Consider the following 19,142-nt stretch of genomic DNA (forward strand, 5'->3'; position numbering starts at 1 on the left):
CAATGCCCAGCCCACAGCGGGTCTGCCTGCTCTTGGGAGCTGATACTTAGCAAGAGACATGGCCACGGGAGCCAGCAGGGATGCTTGAGCTCTAGGGCTGCATAAGCACAACTGGTGGTCCGTCAGAAAACATGAGGCGGCCTTGTTTTGGCTTTGCCAACTGGAGTGGTGATCTCAGTGCAGAGAGGTGGCTTTGATGATGGTGACATCTCTGGAAGTTCATGCAACTGCTGTCCATGCCTGCAACCCCTCCTCAAAAAACTAAAGAGCTCACGTGGGAGGTGAAATTTGGCTGTGGTGAGGCTGCTGCAGCCTGAGGGGGTGGGATGTGGGAGGCTGGGCTTCAACCTGAGTCCATGGGGTCAACATCCAGCCCCAAGGTCAGCAGCGAAGACGCGGCACACTGGAGGCTGACAGGGACAGCACAGCTCTTCCTCTGGCCATCAGGGCCTCCACGCTGCTGGATTTACAACAAAACCCCCAAGTCCCCAACCGCAGCCCTCCAGTCCACCCGCCCTTTTCCCACCCGGGGCCTGTGCGCCCACCCTGCGCTCAGCCTGGCCACGGCCACCACAGGGCACAGGAAAGAAAGCAACGCAGAGCAAGCTCAGGCTCTTGTTAGCTGGATATATTTTGTTTTTTGTTGTCGTTGGCTTTTTTCACAGAACACTTTGCAGCAGACAAAAACTGGCATTGCAGTCTGTCGGTACATCGCTGGCACGGGCTCAGCCTTCAGCACCTCGCCGGGCGGTCAGCCCTGGTCCTTTCTTTTGCCGCTTGGCTTTCATCACCTTTTGCTATTTATTTTTTTTTTTTCCTTTTTTTCCTTTTTACCTTTTTTTTTTTTTTTGTGCTTTTTTTTTCTTTTTTTTTTTTGAATTTTCCTCTCCTCTTTTGAACGTTTCTCCAAAGGAACGGCCACTGGCTCTGGGCAAGCTGGAGATTACAGAAGAGCTGTCGGACGCGTGGGCTGGTTTTCCTCCTCCCGCCTCGCAGCTGATTTGGTCGAGATAGTTTTCCAACTTTTGTTTTTATTACAAAAATAAAAAAAATTGCTCCAACTATCAGTTTTACAAGGCATACAAAAAATCTCTAAAAGGGAAACACAAGCGCAAGGTGCTGAGGTACGAAAACCTGAGGTAGTTCTTTGTGTGTGTGTGTGTATGCGTGTTGTGTTCTTGTAAAAACTTTTGCAAGGTCTTTTCTTTCTCCAAGCCCTGGGCCAACAACGTTTTGAAAATATTTTTTTCCCTCTTATTTCTCCCTTCAATATGAGAAAAAAAAAGCTCCCAAAAAGCAATTGATCGTCCAAAAGAGCCCTGGGGGGAGCGGGGGGTTGTTCTCTGCGGGCTGACCACGGGGCAGGGCTGGTTTTGGGGTGCTAACGATGAGCACAGCTTTGTCTGGCAGTGATGGAGACAAAGAGATGGACAGGGCATGGGGCAGAACAGATGCAAAACCCAGTTGTGAAGCAAAGAGGAAAGGGCGTGTGAAAGGGAGAGTTTTCTCTGGTAGGAGACGGTATCCCTTCTGTTGGCTCATACAGGCAGTCCCCATGGCACTGCTTTCACAGCCCTTAAGAAACTGCTCGTTAACACTTCTTTAATTGTTGTTCCTGCTGGCAATCCTACAACTCTGTGCTACTGTGCATTAGAGAACCACTGGACTAGCTCTTTTCCTTAAGCCTAGAAAAGCCTGCTTTGACTAAAACAAACATCCCACCCCTGTGACATTAAAAAAAAAAGGAAAAAAAAAGAAAAAAAAATTATAAAAAAATTATAAAAATTAAAAACCAGCATTAGTTTTGTTATTGATATATTAATTCTAAAATATAGGACCGGCACGGACACCGGGTGCCGGATGGGATCCTCCAGCCACACCTGGCCAGGGAATGGTTGCAAAACGGGGCATTTGGGGGGAAATAATAGAAACGATTAGAAAAACAAACAAACAAAACAACAAAATCCCAAAGCCCTCTGCCTATGTTAGTCCAACTAAAGGGATAGCGTCAGGAACCGAGTCAGGCGGAGGCTGTGGGATGGAGAGGCCGGGCGCTGCGGGGTGCAGGGGGCCGTCCCCACGCCATCCCTGTGCCCCGGGGTGCTCTTTGGTTGCTCCCTGCCCGTGCTGGCAGGGGTACATTCATCGGCGCGCTGGGAGGGAGCCTCACTTGCTGTGCTGCGAGGCAGGGGCTCCCTGAGCGTGTTTCTGCTCCTGCTGCTTCACCTGCTGGACGATTTCCCTGATCTTGCGCTGTGCAGTCTGGAGAGAAAGCGAGAGGCGGCGGTCAGAGGAGCCCGGGGTGCCCAAATGTGTGCTTTACCCGGACGGAGCCTATCTTTAATTTCTGCACTACCGCCACTGGGGAGAGCTGCTGAGACGCCAATAGTGCCTCCCAGAGCCGCCAGCAAAAGGATGCTTGTGTAGGGCGGGCATCTGGAAGGCAGAACCTGGAGAGGTGAGAGAAGACGCAGCGAAAGCCTCACCTGGCTGGCAAAGAAATGCCCGATGATCTTAACGATGACCTCCTCATTCTCATCCGGGGTTTGGTCTCGGGGCACGATGACCTCTGCGCTCGTTAAGTTTTGCAGCTCGTTCACCTGCAGCAGAAGGCAGAGTTGTTGCTGGGGTAGCCATACCCAGGAGGACCCAGCCCTGCTGCTGCGCCTGCCGTACCGTTTTGCCACCTTTGCCTATCACACGGCCAGCTGCAAAGGAAGGCACCTTGATGTGGGCTTCAAGCTTCACCTCTTCTTTCGGGTTGAAGAAGTTCTCTTCTTTCAGCTTCCCAAATATTCGCCCCTGGGCCTGTGGGAGGGTGATGTGAAACGTAGGAAAACAGCAGCCTGCACCACAGCACCCCCAGCCCCATCACCCACCAGGGACCCAAGGGATACCCGAGTTGTGCTCCCATTCCCAGCACTGAGCCCACCTTGAACTGTGCCTCAGGTGGCCCTGTGATGATGACCATCCGCTCAGTAGCATCAGGACCTTCTGCTGGGGCAATCTGCAAAACAGGAGGGGGGCAGGAGTGTGTGAGCACAGGCTCTGCTTTGGCACGACCCACCTTGGAGGTGCTGTCCCAGAGCTCCATGGGGACACCTGGCCTCGTAGACACTACCTAAACCTCCCTTCCCTTTCAAGGAAAGGGTGATCCAGCTCCTTGGCACTTCTGGTGCACACTCAGCCATTGCCACCCATGTGCCTGGAGAACATCAGGGTGCTGCAGCATCCCCCAAGACACAGGGATCCACACAGAGAGCTGCAGGGACAGGACCACCACCCCATGGTGGGCACCAGCTCTCTGGGGGAGCCCCTTCCCACCCCCTAGGAGGAGAAAGCCAGATGTGAGGCTGCTGCTCACCTTGATGGAGGCCCCTGCGAAGCGTGCCAGCTGCTTGATGTGCTGCCCCTTCTTCCCAATGATGGCCCCCACTGCCTGCGTTGGGATGAACAAGTTCACAACCTCCTGCTCAGGGAGCTGCCAGGGAGAGCAAAGGTTTATCCTTAACTCCTGCTTTTTTCCATTTGCCATTCCTGATTTTGAAGGTGGTTGGCACATGATCTCCAAAACCGTCCCAGCCAGAGCCTGCCAAGCAGGAGCATGGCACTGTGTGGGGACAAGTGCTACCCCAAGCTGCATCCCTGCCCTGGGGACAGCAGAGGGGGACCCATGGGGATACAGGGGCACTTACGGGGTGCTGATGTGGAAAGGCACCAACGGGGGAGGCTCCATACAGCCCTGAGAGGTACGCCGAGGAGCTCTGCAGGGGGACAGGGAGCAGAGTCAGGGACGTCCCCAAAACCCGTGACAGGGACATGGGGATGTCCCTCAGTCTGCAAACCAACACCAAAACAACGCTGTGACCAACAGTGGTACTCAGTGAAGATCGGGTTACAACTGAATCCGTGACTATTTTATGTCATGGATTCATGACATGATTCTCAGTGCCAGAGGAGATAAAGTAAAGGTTGCACCAAGCTTGTGCTCCAGCCACAGGCATCATCTCCTGCACCACAGCACCCTGCCCAGCCCCAGGGGCACGTGGAGCTCAGTACTTCCCTACTCCTCCTCACACCACGAGCATCCTTCCTCATGCTCCACACACTTCTCCAAAACTCAGGATTTGAGCTCCAGCCACCACGATCACCACTCTGACAGTGACATGGATGTAATATTAGGAACAATTTCTTCTTAGAAAGAGTGGTGAGGCATCAGCACAGCTGCCCAGGTTGGTGGGGGACTCACCATCCCTGAAGGTGTTCCAGAGCTGTGGAGATGTGGCACTGAGGGATGCGGTCAGTAGGCACAGTGGGGCAAGCTGGGGTTGGACGTAGGGATCTTGGATGTGTTTTTCAACTGTAATGACTTCTAGGATTTCATGTGAAAAACAAGCCCCAGTTCTTTGGGGGCAAGGAACTGCCTGGGAGCCAATTCCCTGTTTAGCATTGGCTTGCTCCTTGTTTTGCTCTGGGAAATACACAGTTTTGGGTAAAGGAGCCCAGGAGCCTGCCTGGAAGAACTGAAAGCTGCTCCAGTCCGTGAAGCAAGAAATGCTGCTGCCAAATTAGATGTTCCAATCTGCACCTCCCAAAGGCACCAACCTGTACTTCCCATCCTCTCTTGGAGACATACAGACAGACAGACTGACCAAGCACCCCATAGACATGAAGTATGCTGTGACACTCCCCTGCTGCTCCACAGGCTGAAAGCAGGAAAGGAACGAAAGGGCTCCCTTTGCTTTCAACCTGCTCCAATGCTCTTTTGCCCTGAATTTAGCAATGCCCAGGGGACAGGGACTCATCTGGGTATCACCACACATGGCCACAAGCCCCAAGGTCACACCCAGCCACCTCTCTGCACCACAAGCCCATGCGCATGGGCTCAGCACTCACCGTTCTCCTCCTGCCACTCTGCTGTTGGCGTTGCCAGAAAAAGAAAACAGTACAAAAGTAAATTAACATGCAGTGAGGCATCCTCCCTGCATTTAAAGCATCTGAGCAAACACACAGACAGAGAGCTGGACTGGCTTCGCAGGGTTGTACTGTATCTCTTGGTCACACTAAGGGTGCCCTACAGATGCTAGGGGACAAGAGGTTGTTCACCACCACGACAGGGGCCTGGTGTCCTCCCTGCCCACCATCCTCATGGCTTTTTGGCTTCCACGTGTCCTGGTGTGTGTCTGTGCAGCTCAAAATGGACACATGTAGGCATAACGCTATAATGGGATGGAAAGCACAGCCATAATAGCAGCGTGTCAAAATCTTTGGCTGCAGCAGATGAGGACAAGCCCAAACGCAGAAGCCACGGATGCAGAAATGAAAGGAAGAAACTGTTTACCTTTAGAACTCCTCAGGTAGGCAGGGATCTCCAGCGAGATACCCTTGCCTCCACTGCCAACCCTTAAATGAGATCTGGGAAGGGCTGGATCCTGGCTCCACCCTTCCAGTCACTCAGGTACACTGCATGCACCTGAGCTCCCCTATGGTGGCCCTGCCTTCCACCAAGTGCTCAATCACTGCTTCAGGCCATGACTTAGGATTTCCACTACAGTAAGCAACACAGCCCAGATACCCAAACACATTTACATACATCTCCTTCCTAAGGCTGTACCTACATTTACTAGTTACAAGACTTCTGGAAAAATCAGAAGGACCTGTTTCATGTCAACAAGAAGAGTTTCTAGTGGTGTTTCTCTCTGAAGATACGCCATCAGTAATCACAACCCTCTGAGTGTCAGCGAGCAGGGGGTGCTGCTGCTTCTCCCCATCCCAGCCATGCTCAGCATGCTGGCAGCAATGCCCGCAGGTCCTGCCACAGTTCAGCCTCTCTAAGGAGGTGGTGCATCCACATCTGCAGGGCACCACCTGGCCATGACGCACGGGATGCAGATAGTGTGGGTAAAAAGCAGAGAACCACCTTCAAGACATGGCAAGTCCTAGGCAGAGGTGAGATTGAGCTCAGCGCAACACCAGCATGCAGCTCATCTACCCAGGGAGCAAAACCCAAAGTGGGACAAGCCAAAGGCATTCACCTCCTCTCCTCCTAGGAGCCAGCATCTTCCCAACTAGCCAAGAGCTGGAGTTCTTCTTGCTCAAGGCTCCCCATGCCACTCCTCCCACACAGCTACAGCATCAACCCAACTCCAAGAGCTACAAAGACTCCCACAAACTAACACCCACACCCCAAATTCTCATGCACTTACTGCAAAAGGGTGGTAAGGGGCGGCTGCGGCAGCGCCTCGAGCCCCCACTGAGGATGGGAGCATGGACAGCCCTGTCGAGAAGATCCCCAGAGCGCTAAGGTTCAGTCCTGGGATCAGGTTGGCCTGTTGCTAGAAATGTAAAGACACACAGAGATGGTTGAGTGGGCTTTTGAGGCTTTTTACCAAATAGCACGGCCCTGTCCACAACAGATTGTCCCTCACAGCTCCATTTTTTTCTGGTTGCCTCAGCAGTGGCTCTGAAGCAGTGGTATGTCAGAGGGGTGGGTTGGGAACTTACATTGACAGCCACAATGTCGTTCTCATAGGCCTCTCGCAGCTTCTTCATGATCTCCACTTCAGCATTGGAGCATGCCTCTGTGCTGCCCTTCACCGTGATGGTCCTCTCAGGGTTATAAATAGTTAAATCCTGCAAACTAGCCCACATTCAGACAGAACAGGAGATGCTGTTATATTGCATGCCAAAAAGAAAGGAGAACTATCAAAGCAGAGAATAGGGATCGCCCTCGGGACAGCACAGGGCTAAGATGTGATGCTCTTCCCCAGTGCCACTACCCATCCTTGATGAGGAACATACAAAGGAGGACGTGGCTGCATGGTTCAGTGGCGTGCTGGATGGTGGGGAACTGCCAGCATTACCCAGCACTTACGGTGAGATGGTGATCTTCGTGCCGGTGTCCTGCTCGATCTTCTTCAGGTTGCGGCCCTCCTTGCCTATCAGCCTCCCCACCAGGCTGTTATGTGCTAGGATTTTCAAGGGGATCTCTTCTGCTCTGAAATACGAAAAAAACCCAAAATCTCAAGGACCAGTTGGCCCAGAGAGTGTTCTCCAGCAAATGGCAGCAGCAACTTGCGGAAGGAACAGAACATCACTGCATCCCACTGCTTTTCCCAGCTTCTGGGGAAGAGGAGCTTGGGGACGTCTCAAACCTGATGGCACTCCTGTGTTTCACATGGTTTAGAATCATAGGATCGTTTCAACTGGAAGGGAACTCTCCAAGTTCACACCCCTAGAGCAACCTGAGCTTCTGGACCCCACGGCACCGCCCAGCAAACCCGCTGACATGACGTGCCTCAGCCAGGGGCACTTACGATTTGGTTTCATCAGCTTCCTTCTGCATGATGTCAAGAATCATGCGGCACGCCTCGGAGCAGCCCTCTGGTGTGGCATGGATGGTGATGGGCTTCTCGGCAGCGCCAGCATTCTCCTTCCGATGGATGTCAACCCTATGGCGAAACAACCAGCAGAGAGAAGGCCCTGAGACGAGGCTGGTGTTGCAAGAAGGTATCTGAGCGTATAGCATTCAGCTTGCTAAACACAAACAGGCTCATTTCAACATCTGACCCGTCTTTGGGCAAAGCTGACGTAACATCTACTGCCCCTTGGAAGCAGTGTTTTGCTTCCGCTGATTAGACTGCATCTGGCCTGCATGTGCCCCTGCCATCTGCCTGGGAACAGCGGGATGTCAACCCCCATCCAACAACACGCCGAGATGGGGTCGAACAGATCTCTGCTGGACAGAACCCTCAGCAGCCAGCTCTGTCCCTGTGGCTCATCCTGCCGGAGCAGGGATCGGCTCAGAGCCTTCTGGCCAACTTCAATCTCTCTGCACAATACCTGAGGCTGCGCAGTACCGCCACGTCCTCCAGGACAGAGGGACGACTTACCCGTGGTTTCCACAGCCTGGAGTCACACGTGCACGTTAACAACAGCTCTTGTACTCACGCCCTTCCATGTGAGACCAGAAAGCTTTCCCCTGCGCACTGGCCGAGCCCGTGCTCTATCTCCTCGCTCCTCCCTCGGCAGGTGGCAGGAAGGAGGCACGGGCCTCACCGTGCCTGGCAAGGGCCCTGAGAGAGAGGAGAGAGGAAAGCAGGGTAGGAGATTCCTGGGCACGAACCACACATCTTGAAGAACAGCTTTCCTCCTTTTCCACCGCATCGTTGACCCCCCAGAGGGCAACTCGGTGCAGCCATCTTGTTGGCTGTGTGGCCACCATCTTGCAGCCAGCCTCGACCTCCTTGGAAGGTGCCATACTCGCTGTTAAGCAAATGTCACCAGCGTCACAGGTTCAGCTCCATCGTGGCACTGGCTGGCAACAGCCAAGTTCTTGCTTTTCTATGAGGTCCACGTCCCAGCCAGGACTGTTCGTGGGTGCTGCAGGGCAAGCAAGGCCAAGTGTTGTAGTGTGAAGGGTGTCCCCCAGCATGATGCCTGGGTGATGAGGGGTCACAGCAGGTTCACGTGGGTCATCTCCTCCAGGAGCCCACCAGCCAGCTCACAGGACTACGAAGGTTTCATCTACAGGGAAGGGGAGCAGCTGGGCAAGCCTTCCCTGAGCTAAATGTCTACTACAGCAGCTTTGAAACGAACTGGGGGTGGTCTGAGCCAAGCACTGAAGAGGAAGAGCAGAGTCTGGTAGCCTGGAGGGCTGTGTCGCTCCAGCAGATGTCCTACAGCTCTGGCTAGAACTGCTCAGGTAGGACACGGGTCCTCCTTGGACTGTACAAAGAAGCACTGGTTGATTTCATCTCTGCTTCTGTTGTGTCTATGGCACACAGTGACCAAGCTGCTTGCTGTCACTCACACGTGACACCTTCCAAGCTGCCCCAGGCTGCGGAGCTCCATCAGGTTGACTTGGAGGATTTGTTCCTTCAGAGGCAATGCTCAGCAAGCATGGGGACATCCCCTGCCACCCCGTGACACAAATGGGCTGGCAAAAGGATCACAGAGTGCCAGCAGAGGGGACAACAGGTCCGTGCTTCAGTGTGGTGGTGACATGTTAACACCAGCTTGGTGTGACTGTTGGGAGGTACATGGAGGAACCTGTGGCCACTGCAAAGAGAATGGAGCTGGGCACCTTCTTGACCGCACAGGCAGCTGAGGTTGGTGGAGATGGGGCACGTGGCTGTGCCCTGGTATCAAAGTGGAGCTGAGAGCCATGAATGAGCTGGATGGAGACTCCAAAACAATGAGGATCCAAGAGAAAGATAGGCCAGGTTTCCTGCTGGCCTACAATCCATCCCAAATGTGGACGTGCAAGGATGAGCTCAGTCTGCCAAGAGGAGACAGGACACCAGGAGCAGGCTGCTGTATCCAGGTACGTCCTCCCCACAGAGCCAGAGGGCTCCAGGCATCCCGGTGCTGATAGTGCACAGGTCCAGTTAAGCGGGAGGATGGAGAAGGGGATTACCATGGAATAGGATGGGTCAGCCTAGGGTTGGCTTTGTCCCCAGAGCTCAGGAAGCATCTCTGGCCACTGCTGAGCATGGTAGCAGGCATGGGAAGCCTACACCTCCGCAGCAGAAACTGCCCACACAGCAGCAAACGTTTTGGGGCAGAAATCAGAGCTTGCAGAGGAAAACTTTCCAGTCTCAGGTGGCAAGGATGAGGGCACACCCACTGCCAAGTACACTCAGGGACTCACCTGGAGAAGCAGGGCTGCCATGAGCCAAAACCTAGCACACATTGCAGCTGGGAGGGCAGCAGGTGCCTTCACAGCTACGAGGTGGCCACGCTCCCCTCCTTAGGGTGCTGCCCCCTCTCCATACAAACCTCTTTTTGTCAACCAGGACACCTCTAAAACCCAGCGCCCATGAGCTCTGGGAGCAGGGGATGGTGGCAAAGAAGATGAGCAGAGCTTGAGCTCCAAGTTCAGCCCAAGGGACGCATGCATGTAAATCTTCAAACATTTCTCTTACCCAGGCTGAAGGTTAACTTTTCATACAAGAACGGGCAGGATGGGCACCAGTCTTTGCTAACTGCTGGCAGGAGCAAGCATCAGCAAAGAGAGCATCCTCCTGAGCTATGCCAAGCACTACACCACTCTGCTCTGCAGATCATGGGGCACAAACACGGGAGACCATAATACAGAGATCTGCAGTGGTCAGCGTGCTTCAGAGACAGCTGAGCATCAGCTGGGGCTGGAAGGAATTCGGCTCAAGCGGATGCACTATTAAGGTTCAAATAATTTCCTTTAAAAGCTTCTCTGAGAAATAGGACGCCCTGGAGGATGTTCTGGTACAGGAGGCTCATGTCCTGTGGGATCAGCGGGTTCAGGATGATGAACATGGGAGAAGACAGCTTTGGATTACACACAAACAAATCTGGGCAGAAACAAAGCGTGCAGGAAAACCATGCAATCAATGTAAACATCGACATGAGAAACATGGGAAACTTCAACAAGACAGTCCTTCTCTTGCTTTTCCTTTTTCTTCAAAAGTAAAAACATCAGATTGTGAAAAAGAAAAAGGCTTCAAATTGCTCCAAAAAGCCCAACCTTCACGCAACACTTGCGCGGCAACCCATTTATCCCTATCTGACATCTCTAATCATTATAGAGCACCAACAAGGAGCAAATCCCATGGGCAAAGTTAGTCACCATCTCTCGGATCCCCATTCTGTCCCCAAATTTGCCTATTTTCTCCCAGTGCTCAGCCCAAGCCATGTTCTCAGGGTGAGAGTTCTGTGACCCAAGTGATGCTGGCTGGCTGACTGCAGTGAGCGCATCCATATTGGGGCTGCACTGGAGCTGGCAGTGCTCTCCTGCTTTGTAAAGCACCAAGCTTCGAAATCTCCATTTCTGTCTATTTATAGTACAAGTTTCCCTCTGAGAGCCCTGCTGGAAGCAAACTCCCCCCAGGCCAGCAAGGATGTATCTGGGATGTGGGGTTGATCTGGCCGACCCCATGGGACCCCATGACAACGGGTCAGGCTCACTGCCCTCTGAGGAAGCTACACCCCAAAAATACAACGTTTGCCAACAGTTCAAAAGCAAGGGAACCTACAGAGTCCTGCGGAAGGAAAGAAAACCATTCGAGGTACTTACTTGGACTGGGTTTGCTTAGTTAGGTTCTTTATGGTCAAGCCCTCCTTTCCTATGATCGCACCAACAAACTGCGTGGGCACCAGCATCCGCAGTGGGAAATCGAGCTGTTTGGGCTGTGAGGAGCCCCCCGGGGAGGAGCCCTGCTCCCTGGAAGCGTGGCCCCCGCGGCGGGATCGCTGGGGGGGCGGAGGGGAGCTCACCTCTTCATCCGGGATGTAGGAAACCTTGAAGGAATAGCTCTCAAGCTGATGGCCGCTGAGCTTCTCAATTGCTCTGTAAGGCAGGGAGAGAAGGGCATGGTGAAGGGGTCCCTTCTAGAAGTCAGACAGATGCTTCTCGTGGCTCCAGGGAGCAGAAATGGAGTTTTTGCCAATCTGGGCCTCCAACTTGGCTTGTCCCCAGATGCCAAGAGGTACACGCAGGACTCCCACCACCGCAGTGGTTCCTCAGCACCTCTCCCACCTTCCTCTCTGTATTCCTCCTCCCCAGCAGCTGAGGCTGGTTGTACTGGTGGTAACACAGCACATTCCCAGTTCAAGTCTAGAAGACAACTCCTGGATGGGCTGCTCATAGGACCTGATACCCACAGGGACCTGCAGGCTTGTAGGAAAGATGGGGTGTGGAGGGCACTGCAAGTGGACACAGCTGAGTGCTGCCTGGGGACAAGAGAAGGCACAAAGGGAACAAGCACAGGGCCATGAGACAGCCCTGGAGGTATGTGAAGATCTACGAGATTAAAAACAACCCAAGGAAGCCGAGGGCTTGGGAAATGCAACTGCGCTTTGCTGTGAGAATTCATGTGGTTGGCTGGAGATCTGTCTTGCCTTGAGGGTCCACAATGAGGGCAATGGGGCTGGTACTGTCTCAGGTCTCTTCTTGCTTAGATGCTGCAGGGCTACAGCTCTCCATGGGAAGTGCCATAGCAATGTGGACAAAACCTATCCTCATCACATGGAGATGCACCAGCTCTTTGGCTCACGGAAAGAAGTAAATGTGGCTGCCCCTGCCCATGCACAGTGCTTCACCAAGTTCCCAGAACAAAAAGAAAACACAGACAAGAGAAAAGAAAAAAAAAAGAAGCCACTTACACTTTTGCTTCTTCTTTTGTTGCATATGTAACGTTGACAACTGCAGTTTCTGTGTCTGTGTTAACTGGGGGAAAAGAAAGACAGTGAGTGTCAGTGCACAGCAGGAGATGGCCAGCACTACCACTCCATCCTGTGGTACCCCATGTTTGCAGCAGAGGGCAAACCATTTCCTAATCACTGTGAAAACCACATTTACATTTGCTAGGATTGGCCCTTCCAGCATCAGCTGTGCTTGGGATCAGGGGCTTTTGCATAGATGGGGGGACGCTGAGAAGAAAACCATGGAATCATGGAGTATCCTGAGTGGGAAGGGACCCAAGGGGTCAATGAGCCCAGCTCCTGGCTCCACACAGGACCACCCAAAATCCAAACCCTAAGCCTGAGGACAGAAACAGCGCATCACCTTACCTTGCTCTACATTCTCTACTGTCCCATACTGAGCCAAGAGACCATCCAGCACCTGGGGAGAGAGCAAAAAGTGGGAAGTGCGGGGCAGGAGCCATCCAGGCTCAGAACCTGCTCCACCCCTGACCTCCTTCCAAAGTCAGTTTTGGGATGAGCCATTTCTAGGAGGACTCCTCTGCTCCTCAGGGCCATTTCCAAGCCACCTCTACCCAAAAGCTCTATCACCTTCACCCACCCACACCCCATCACTCCAGAGAGACCAGAGGAGAGCAACAGGAAGGAGCCCAGCCCTCCCCACCTCCCAGCTGGGATTACTGGAAGGTAAACAGAGGACCACATGGGTGCTTGGAGGGGGCACAGAGCAAGCGTGGTGCTTCTCACCTCCCACTGCAGGTGCGGGGGGATGTTTCGGATCTGGATCTTTCTGCTCCTGCAAAGAGAAAGCCCCGAGTTGCGGTGGCGGGCGGGCAGCCATAGCAGGGGCTTTCTGGGAAGGAGACAGCAAGACCCCACCAAAGCACCCCGCTGCCCAGAGAGCCCCAGGGGACAGCCCCGAGTCCAGCCCCAGCCACCTCCTGCCGAGCCTGAAGCCATCTCAGGAAAGCTCCATCCCCATAGAGCTGACGTGTTTCCAAGGAAACCTCTCGGCACAGCCTCCACGCACCACAGCAGTGCAAGATGCAGGCACACACCTGCCCTGCAGCCCAGGTGCCACTGCCACACAGCTCTGCATCCCTGCACTTCTCCCTCTGGGTCGCCTGCACCTCCCCGCTGTGTTTTAACAGATGTTATTTTTCCCCTTTTTGCTGCCGTTTTCAGCCCAGAGCATCTCACAGAGCCTCCTTTCCCTACGGATGCATGAGCGCTCAGCCCAGTGCAGGGAATCTGCAGCCTGCTTTGGGGACCCACCAGTGGCCAGAGGTTTTGCAAAGCTTTGCCCTTGCTTGGGAGCAAGCTCCAGGTGGAAGCATGCTAGGGATGTGATGCTTCGGGTCACTGTTCCCAAAATACTTTTGCAAAACACCACTAATACACAGCCCCTCTTTGTGACCCTCTCTACGCTGCAGATCTCTCCAAAGGGGGCTCTGCCAATAACAGAAATGGAGCAGTAAAAGACATGGGGAAGCCAGAGCCAAAGAACACACCGTCTGCTGCAGCACTACCAAACCCTGATCCCTCCAGTGGCCACAGACTCCTGTCCCTGCTGTCACCAGGGGGATTTCAGGGCTGGGTGCACAGCTGCAAGATCCCTGCATGGCGAGGAAAAAGATTCATCCTACCCCATCCTATCCTCTTCATCCTATCCCACATCCCATCCTATCCCATTCCATCAACTTTACTGCATCCCACCCATCCTATCCTTCCCAACCCACCCATCCCTACTCCCATCCCACTCTACCTCATCTCATCACACTCATCTTGTCCCACAGCATCCCACCCATCCCATTTTACCCCACGTTCCATCTCACCCCACCCATCCTGTCTCAAACCACCCATCCTTCTGCATCCCATCCCACTGCACTCATCCTTTCCCACAGCATCCACCCACCCCATCACACCTCATCCTCATTCATCCCACCCACAGAATCACAGACTTGTAGAGGTTGGAAGGGATCTTTGGAGAACATACAGTGCAACCCCCTGCTGAAACAGGATCCCTACGGTAAGTTACACCCCATCCCATCCTACTATTACTCCCACTGAGAGTTTGTACTTCAGACCCCTGCTTGAAGCAATGCTGGATCACGATACAGATCTGAGGGTTAATTAATGAATGGTCATCATTATTTTTATTAATTCCCATCTCTGGGAGCACCTCAGGCTAATTTAAGCCCCCTCAAACTCCAAAAGCAGACCCCACGATGAGTACACCTGCATCCCTCCTGCTCTGCAGCAGGCTGGGAGGAATCAAATAGAGTAACACCCATCATCATGATCATCACTCTATGATCACTAATGATGGTTTACAGACAAGCACCTGACCAGCACTGCCAGCCCCACGGCAGCAAGCTACCCTCAGCTTGGGGGAATGGGTAAATCCTTTGCATGGGCACACGAGCAAAGCCTGCTTGTTTCCCACGGCTTTGCTCACACAAATCACAAACACATGAGGAGAAATAAAAAACAACCAACCAAGTGCAGGCATCAAGAGCTAAAGCCACAGGCAGTCAGGGAGACACCCACCTGCACTGCCCCCAAATACCGAGCTCTGCTGGTTCCCCCCCCCTGCTCGGGGTCTCCCATTTGGATATGGGGTTTGCATGGGGAGGAGCATCTCTGCACTGCCCCACATCTACCAGCACGGCACCCAGGGCTGCTCCTGATGCTCTGAAGGCATTAAGGTCCCCCCACACACGTGACAGCACAGCCGTGGGGACGCATAAGCGCAGGGCTGAGCGCTGCGGTGTCCATCTGCCAAGGTTTTTCCAGATTAAGGGGGGGGGATGAAGGGGGGAGAAGGAAAAAGAAAACAAACACACCCTCCATGTTATCCCCTTCCTCCACGGCATTTTTTCCCAACCCCAACCCCAGAGGTGGCCATGGCCACACGCTGTACCCTGGGGAGGGACAGTGGCACTGGGAGCAGAACCCACCGGCACAACACGGGGCTCTGCAGTCTAAGTCCTGCACCACCAAAAACACGGAATATCACATGAAAGCAACACACCAGGGTCAGTGTGTGAGCCCCCCTGCAGCATCACCTCCCTCTGATTTGCTCTGAATTCCATTTTGAACCCGGAGCAAAGCTATTCGTGTCCAAATGAACCAAAAATCCATTTTTTTCTGCCCTGGTTTTATGGCTGGTAGCACACTGGCCTGCTCTCAGCACGTGTGTAGTGCTGCTCGAGGCTCTGCCCGCAAAGCTCTGCCCCAAAGGAGCACTGCAGCCACTGCCAAGCTGTGACAGTGGCAATACGGGGCCGGGGGCATGAAGCCCGAGTTGTGTCCTGCACCAGTGGGAAAAATAATCCACCCTCCAGAAGGTGCTGCAGCACAGAAAGGATGGAAAAATAAAGCAAAATAAAATGGAATGAAAGATCGAGGGCACTCAGGGGTGCCCAGCACGGAGCCCCCACAGCCTCTGGGGTTTCACAGCCGGAGGAGTAATTCCTGCTGGAAGCCACAAACTCGTTTGGAATCGATTCTTTCCTGAAAGAACCCTTTGAAAACGATTCTGTGTTGGTGGAGGCAGAAAAGGCTCCCCCAGCTTCCCCCCAAGAAGTGGGAGCTGCAGTGGGGCTGTTCCCCCAGCCGGAGCACTGGGACATGAGCTGTGCTGTGGTGCCCAGGCTGGGCTTCAGGTGTTCCACTACTGCCAACGTTATCATCATTGCTGTTACTACTATTAATATCATGATTCTTATGGCTGTCGCTATATTACTGTTATTTCCCATCTGCCCCCACCACCGGGATGCTCAGCCCGTCCTTAGGGGCACACCAACAGCGCACCCCCCCGGCGCCCCTAAGCAGAGCTCCCTTTCCCTGCTGCAACCAAACGGCAACCCGCGTTCCCAAAAACTCCCCCAGAATGAAAAACAAAAAAACTTTCGTAACACATTATTTAACCCGCCGACACTCAACACAGACGCACACAAACCCATCCCGACGGCGCAATCACCGATTTTCAACTCGCAAACCACGAATCGAGCTATAACGAGGTGGGGATGCGGCAGCGAGCACCCGTCGCTGCGGCTCGCCCCCGGAGCGTCGCTGCCCCCGAACGCAAGGCATAAACCACGCAGGCACAAGCGAGGCTCAGCCCGCAGCCGCCGCTTCACACGTCGGGTGGGGAAAACGTGGGTCGGAACCGCGATGCCGCGCTGCCCCCGGCCGCGCCGCGCTCCGGGACACACGGCGCTCGCTCCGAGCTCGTTGGGAAACGGAGCGCTGCGGCCCACCCGGGGCAGGAGAGGTGTTCCTCGCGGGTGGAACGTGGGGAGAGTGACGGGGACACCCCCTCCCCGCGCCCGTGCTGCTGCTGCTGCCCGACCCCCCCCACCGCTCTCTCCTCCCCGCGCGGCGCTTCGCGGAGCGAAAGTAAAAGCGGGCGCCGCTCCCGCGCCCCCCCCCTCCCCCCCACGCGTGTGCGCGTGTGTGCAGATGCACGGCCCCGTGCCCCCTCTCCCCGCAGCTCCCCGCTCACCTGAGCTTTTTGGGCACGGAGTAATCCACCTCCAGCACTTTGCCGTGCAGCTCCGCTTTACCTGCGGGGAAAACGCGCTCAGCACCTCGCCAACCCCCCCCCCCCCCCACTCCCCGGGCCGCCCCCAGGCGAAGCCTTTCCCTGGGCACCCCCCGCTGCATAGCCCCCATCCCCACTTCATCACCCCCACTCCGCAGAACGCGGCCCCGCGGCGCTGCTTCCCCCCCTCCTCCGCCCGCGGCCGCCGCGCCGCGCCGCCCCCCCCTGCCGCCCCTTCGGCCGCCTCCCGCTCCGCGCCCCCGGCGAGTTGGGGCAGCGCACCTCGTAAAATGGTGCCCGGGGCCGGGGGGGTGCCGGGGGGGCGGCCGGCTCCGGGCTCCGCCGTTCGGTCGCCCCTCAATAAAATCGGAGAAAAAAATCAGCGAAAAATTCGTAGGGGCCGGAGAAACCGGGAGGGGGGGAGCGGGAAAGAGAGGGGCGGCCCGGGGGGGGACCCGGAGCTCTAACGGGGAACGGGGGGCGCGGGGGGGGCCGCGCGGGGCCGCTCACCCGAGAGGGTCTCGATGGCGCGGATGGCCCAGTTCTGGTCCGGGTAATCCACGAAGGCGTAGCCGGACTTGAGCAGGACCTGGCCGGCCAGGGGCAGCTTCCTGTCGCCGAAGAGCTGCCGGAGGTCGTCGGCGGTGGCGGCGGGGCTGAGGTTACCGATGTAGAGCTTGTTCATCCTCCGGCGCTTCATGGGGAGCCCCGCGGCTCCTCCCGCCCCGGCGGCCGGAGATGAGCGTCGGGCACGGCACGGCGCTGCGCCACCCGCCCGGCCGAGCCCGCGGCAGCCCTGCAACAGCGCCCCGCCGCCGGGCAGCGGGCGGAGCCGCGCCGAGCCGCGCCGAGCCGAGCCCGGCCCGAGCCGCCTCCCCAGCAGCGCGCCGAACCCCCGGCGCTGCCCCGCCGCCCCCCGGCCCACCGCCGCACGTGGAGCCGCGGCCCCCCCGGCGGGGATGGGCTGTGCCGTCCCCGCCTCGGGGAGGGAGCGGGCAGGGGGTGAGTGCGAGGATGGGAGCGGGGGAGATGGAGGGAAAGTGGGGAGGTGGGAGAGAGGGAAGAAAGTGGAAGGAGAGGGAGGGGGAAGAAAGGTGAAAGAGGGAGAAAAAAGGGAGGAAAGGGGAAAAATAGGAAAAGAAAAATCAGGAAGAAATAAAGGGAAAGGGACGACAAAAAGGAAAAGGGAAGGAGAGGGAAAAAAGGGAAAGGAAAAGGTGAAAGTGAAGAGGGAAAAATAAAGAGGGAAGGAAAATAAATTGAAAAGGGAAAGAAAAAAGGAAGAGGGACAGAAAAATGGGAAGTGAGGAGAAAAGGGGGAAAAAGTGGCAGAATAAAAGAAAAGGAAAGGAAAAGGGAAAGGTGGAAAAAAGAATAGAACGAAAAATGAAAAGGTAAAAAGAAAGAAGGGAAAGATATATTGAAAAGGGGAAAAGAAAGAAAGGAAGAGGGAAGGGAAAGAGGAAAAGGGGAAAACGTATAAGAAATGAAAAGAGGGAAAGGAAAGGGAGAAGGGATGGAAGAAGGAAAAGGGAAATTGAAAGTCGGAAGGAGGAAAGAAAAGGGAGATGAAAAAAGGGAAAGGGAAGGAAAAGAAAAAAAGGTTAAAAAAGAAAACAGATGGAAAAGGAAAGGAAAAAGGAAAAAGCCAAATTGAAAAGGGAAGGGAGTGGAAAGAAAGGAAAAGGGAGGGAAGAGGAAAAGGGAAAATACAAAGGAAGGAGAAGGAAGGAAGGGAGGTTGAAAAGGGAAAGAAAAAAGGAAAGGGGACAGAAAAAGGGATGGAAAAAATGAATCTAAAAGGAAAAAAGAAAATGAAAAGAAGGAAAAGGAAAAAGGTAAATAACAAGGAAAAGGGAAATTAAAGAAAAGTGAAGGGAAAGGTAAAAAACATACAAGAAAAGGAAAAAAAGAATGATGAAAAGGGAAAAAAAACGAAAAGAATGGGGAAAAAAGAAGAACGGAACAAATGAAAAGGGGTAAAAGGAATAGAAAAGAAATAAATGAAAGGGAGGAAGTAAAGAAAGGAAGGACACCCAAGGAAGCTGTGGATACTGCTGCCAATGCACATCTCTGGCCAAGGGGCTCCAGCAGCCCAGCACATCCCCGCTGGCTGCTGGCAAAGCCCCCAGGCCGGCCACCCCTGCAACAAGCAGTGCCTGTCCCCAGCCCGAGGCCGTGGGCACCCTGAGGAACCAGCAGGTACTGCTGCCTTGTGCTCAGCGAGCTCCCACTGCTCCTGCGACCACAAGGCCGTATCTCTATGAAAGCGGCTGTGAGTGGAGCCTAAATAAAGGCGGTGGAGCCTAGCATGGCGGGAGGGAACAAGTGTCCTTGGAGGGCAGCGCCGTGCCTGCTGCCAGCTGTCCTCTGCCAGTGGCCGGTGAGCGGATTCCCTGGGTGTGCAGCAGGG

At 54.6% G+C, this 19,142-nt stretch overlaps 1 protein-coding gene across 3 annotated transcripts; it reads right to left on the reverse strand.

Annotated features, from left to right (window-relative positions):
• Nucleotides 1-1,735: 1,735 nt before the first annotated feature.
• Nucleotides 1,736-17,541, reverse strand: IGF2BP2 (insulin like growth factor 2 mRNA binding protein 2). 3 transcript variants are annotated; one of them, XM_048955394.1, is made up of 18 exons: nt 17,240-17,541; nt 16,691-16,751; nt 12,928-12,976; nt 12,550-12,601; nt 12,142-12,205; nt 11,254-11,326; nt 11,054-11,121; nt 7,317-7,451; nt 6,875-6,997; nt 6,505-6,640; nt 6,207-6,335; nt 4,897-4,917; nt 3,696-3,764; nt 3,365-3,481; nt 2,933-3,007; nt 2,677-2,808; nt 2,487-2,600; nt 1,736-2,262 (listed from the first exon to the last, which is right to left on the reverse strand). In XM_048955394.1, exons 1-18 carry the CDS (start codon nt 17,427-17,429, stop codon nt 2,167-2,169), a joined length of 1,704 nt encoding a protein of 567 aa, XP_048811351.1. In that variant the 5' UTR covers nt 17,430-17,541; the 3' UTR covers nt 1,736-2,166. The 3 variants fall into 3 exon arrangements, with proteins under 3 accessions (XP_048811351.1, XP_048811349.1, XP_048811350.1); XM_048955392.1 differs by having other exon boundaries at nt 11,054-11,326; XM_048955393.1 differs by lacking the exon at nt 4,897-4,917 and having other exon boundaries at nt 11,054-11,326.
• Between the last annotated feature and the right edge of the window lie 1,601 nt (nt 17,542-19,142).

This window comes from Lagopus muta, chromosome 9 (genome assembly GCF_023343835.1).
Source record: "Lagopus muta isolate bLagMut1 chromosome 9, bLagMut1 primary, whole genome shotgun sequence".
NCBI classification, from domain to species: Eukaryota; Metazoa; Chordata; class Aves; order Galliformes; family Phasianidae; genus Lagopus; species Lagopus muta.

Excerpts from the sequence above, each read along its gene's own strand:
- IGF2BP2 (XM_048955392.1), bottom strand. The coding sequence starts at position 17,429 with ATGAAGCGCCGGAGGATGAACAAGCTCTACATCGGTAACCTCAGCCCC. Across the intron at positions 3,765-4,896 it reads AGAGTGGCAGGAGGAGAACG|AGCTCCTCGGCGTACCTCTC; the intron begins GTGAGTGCTGAG and ends GTCCCCCTGCAG. Across the intron at positions 3,008-3,364 it reads TCGCAGGGGCCTCCATCAAG|ATTGCCCCAGCAGAAGGTCC; the intron begins GTGAGCAGCAGC and ends CCTGTTTTGCAG.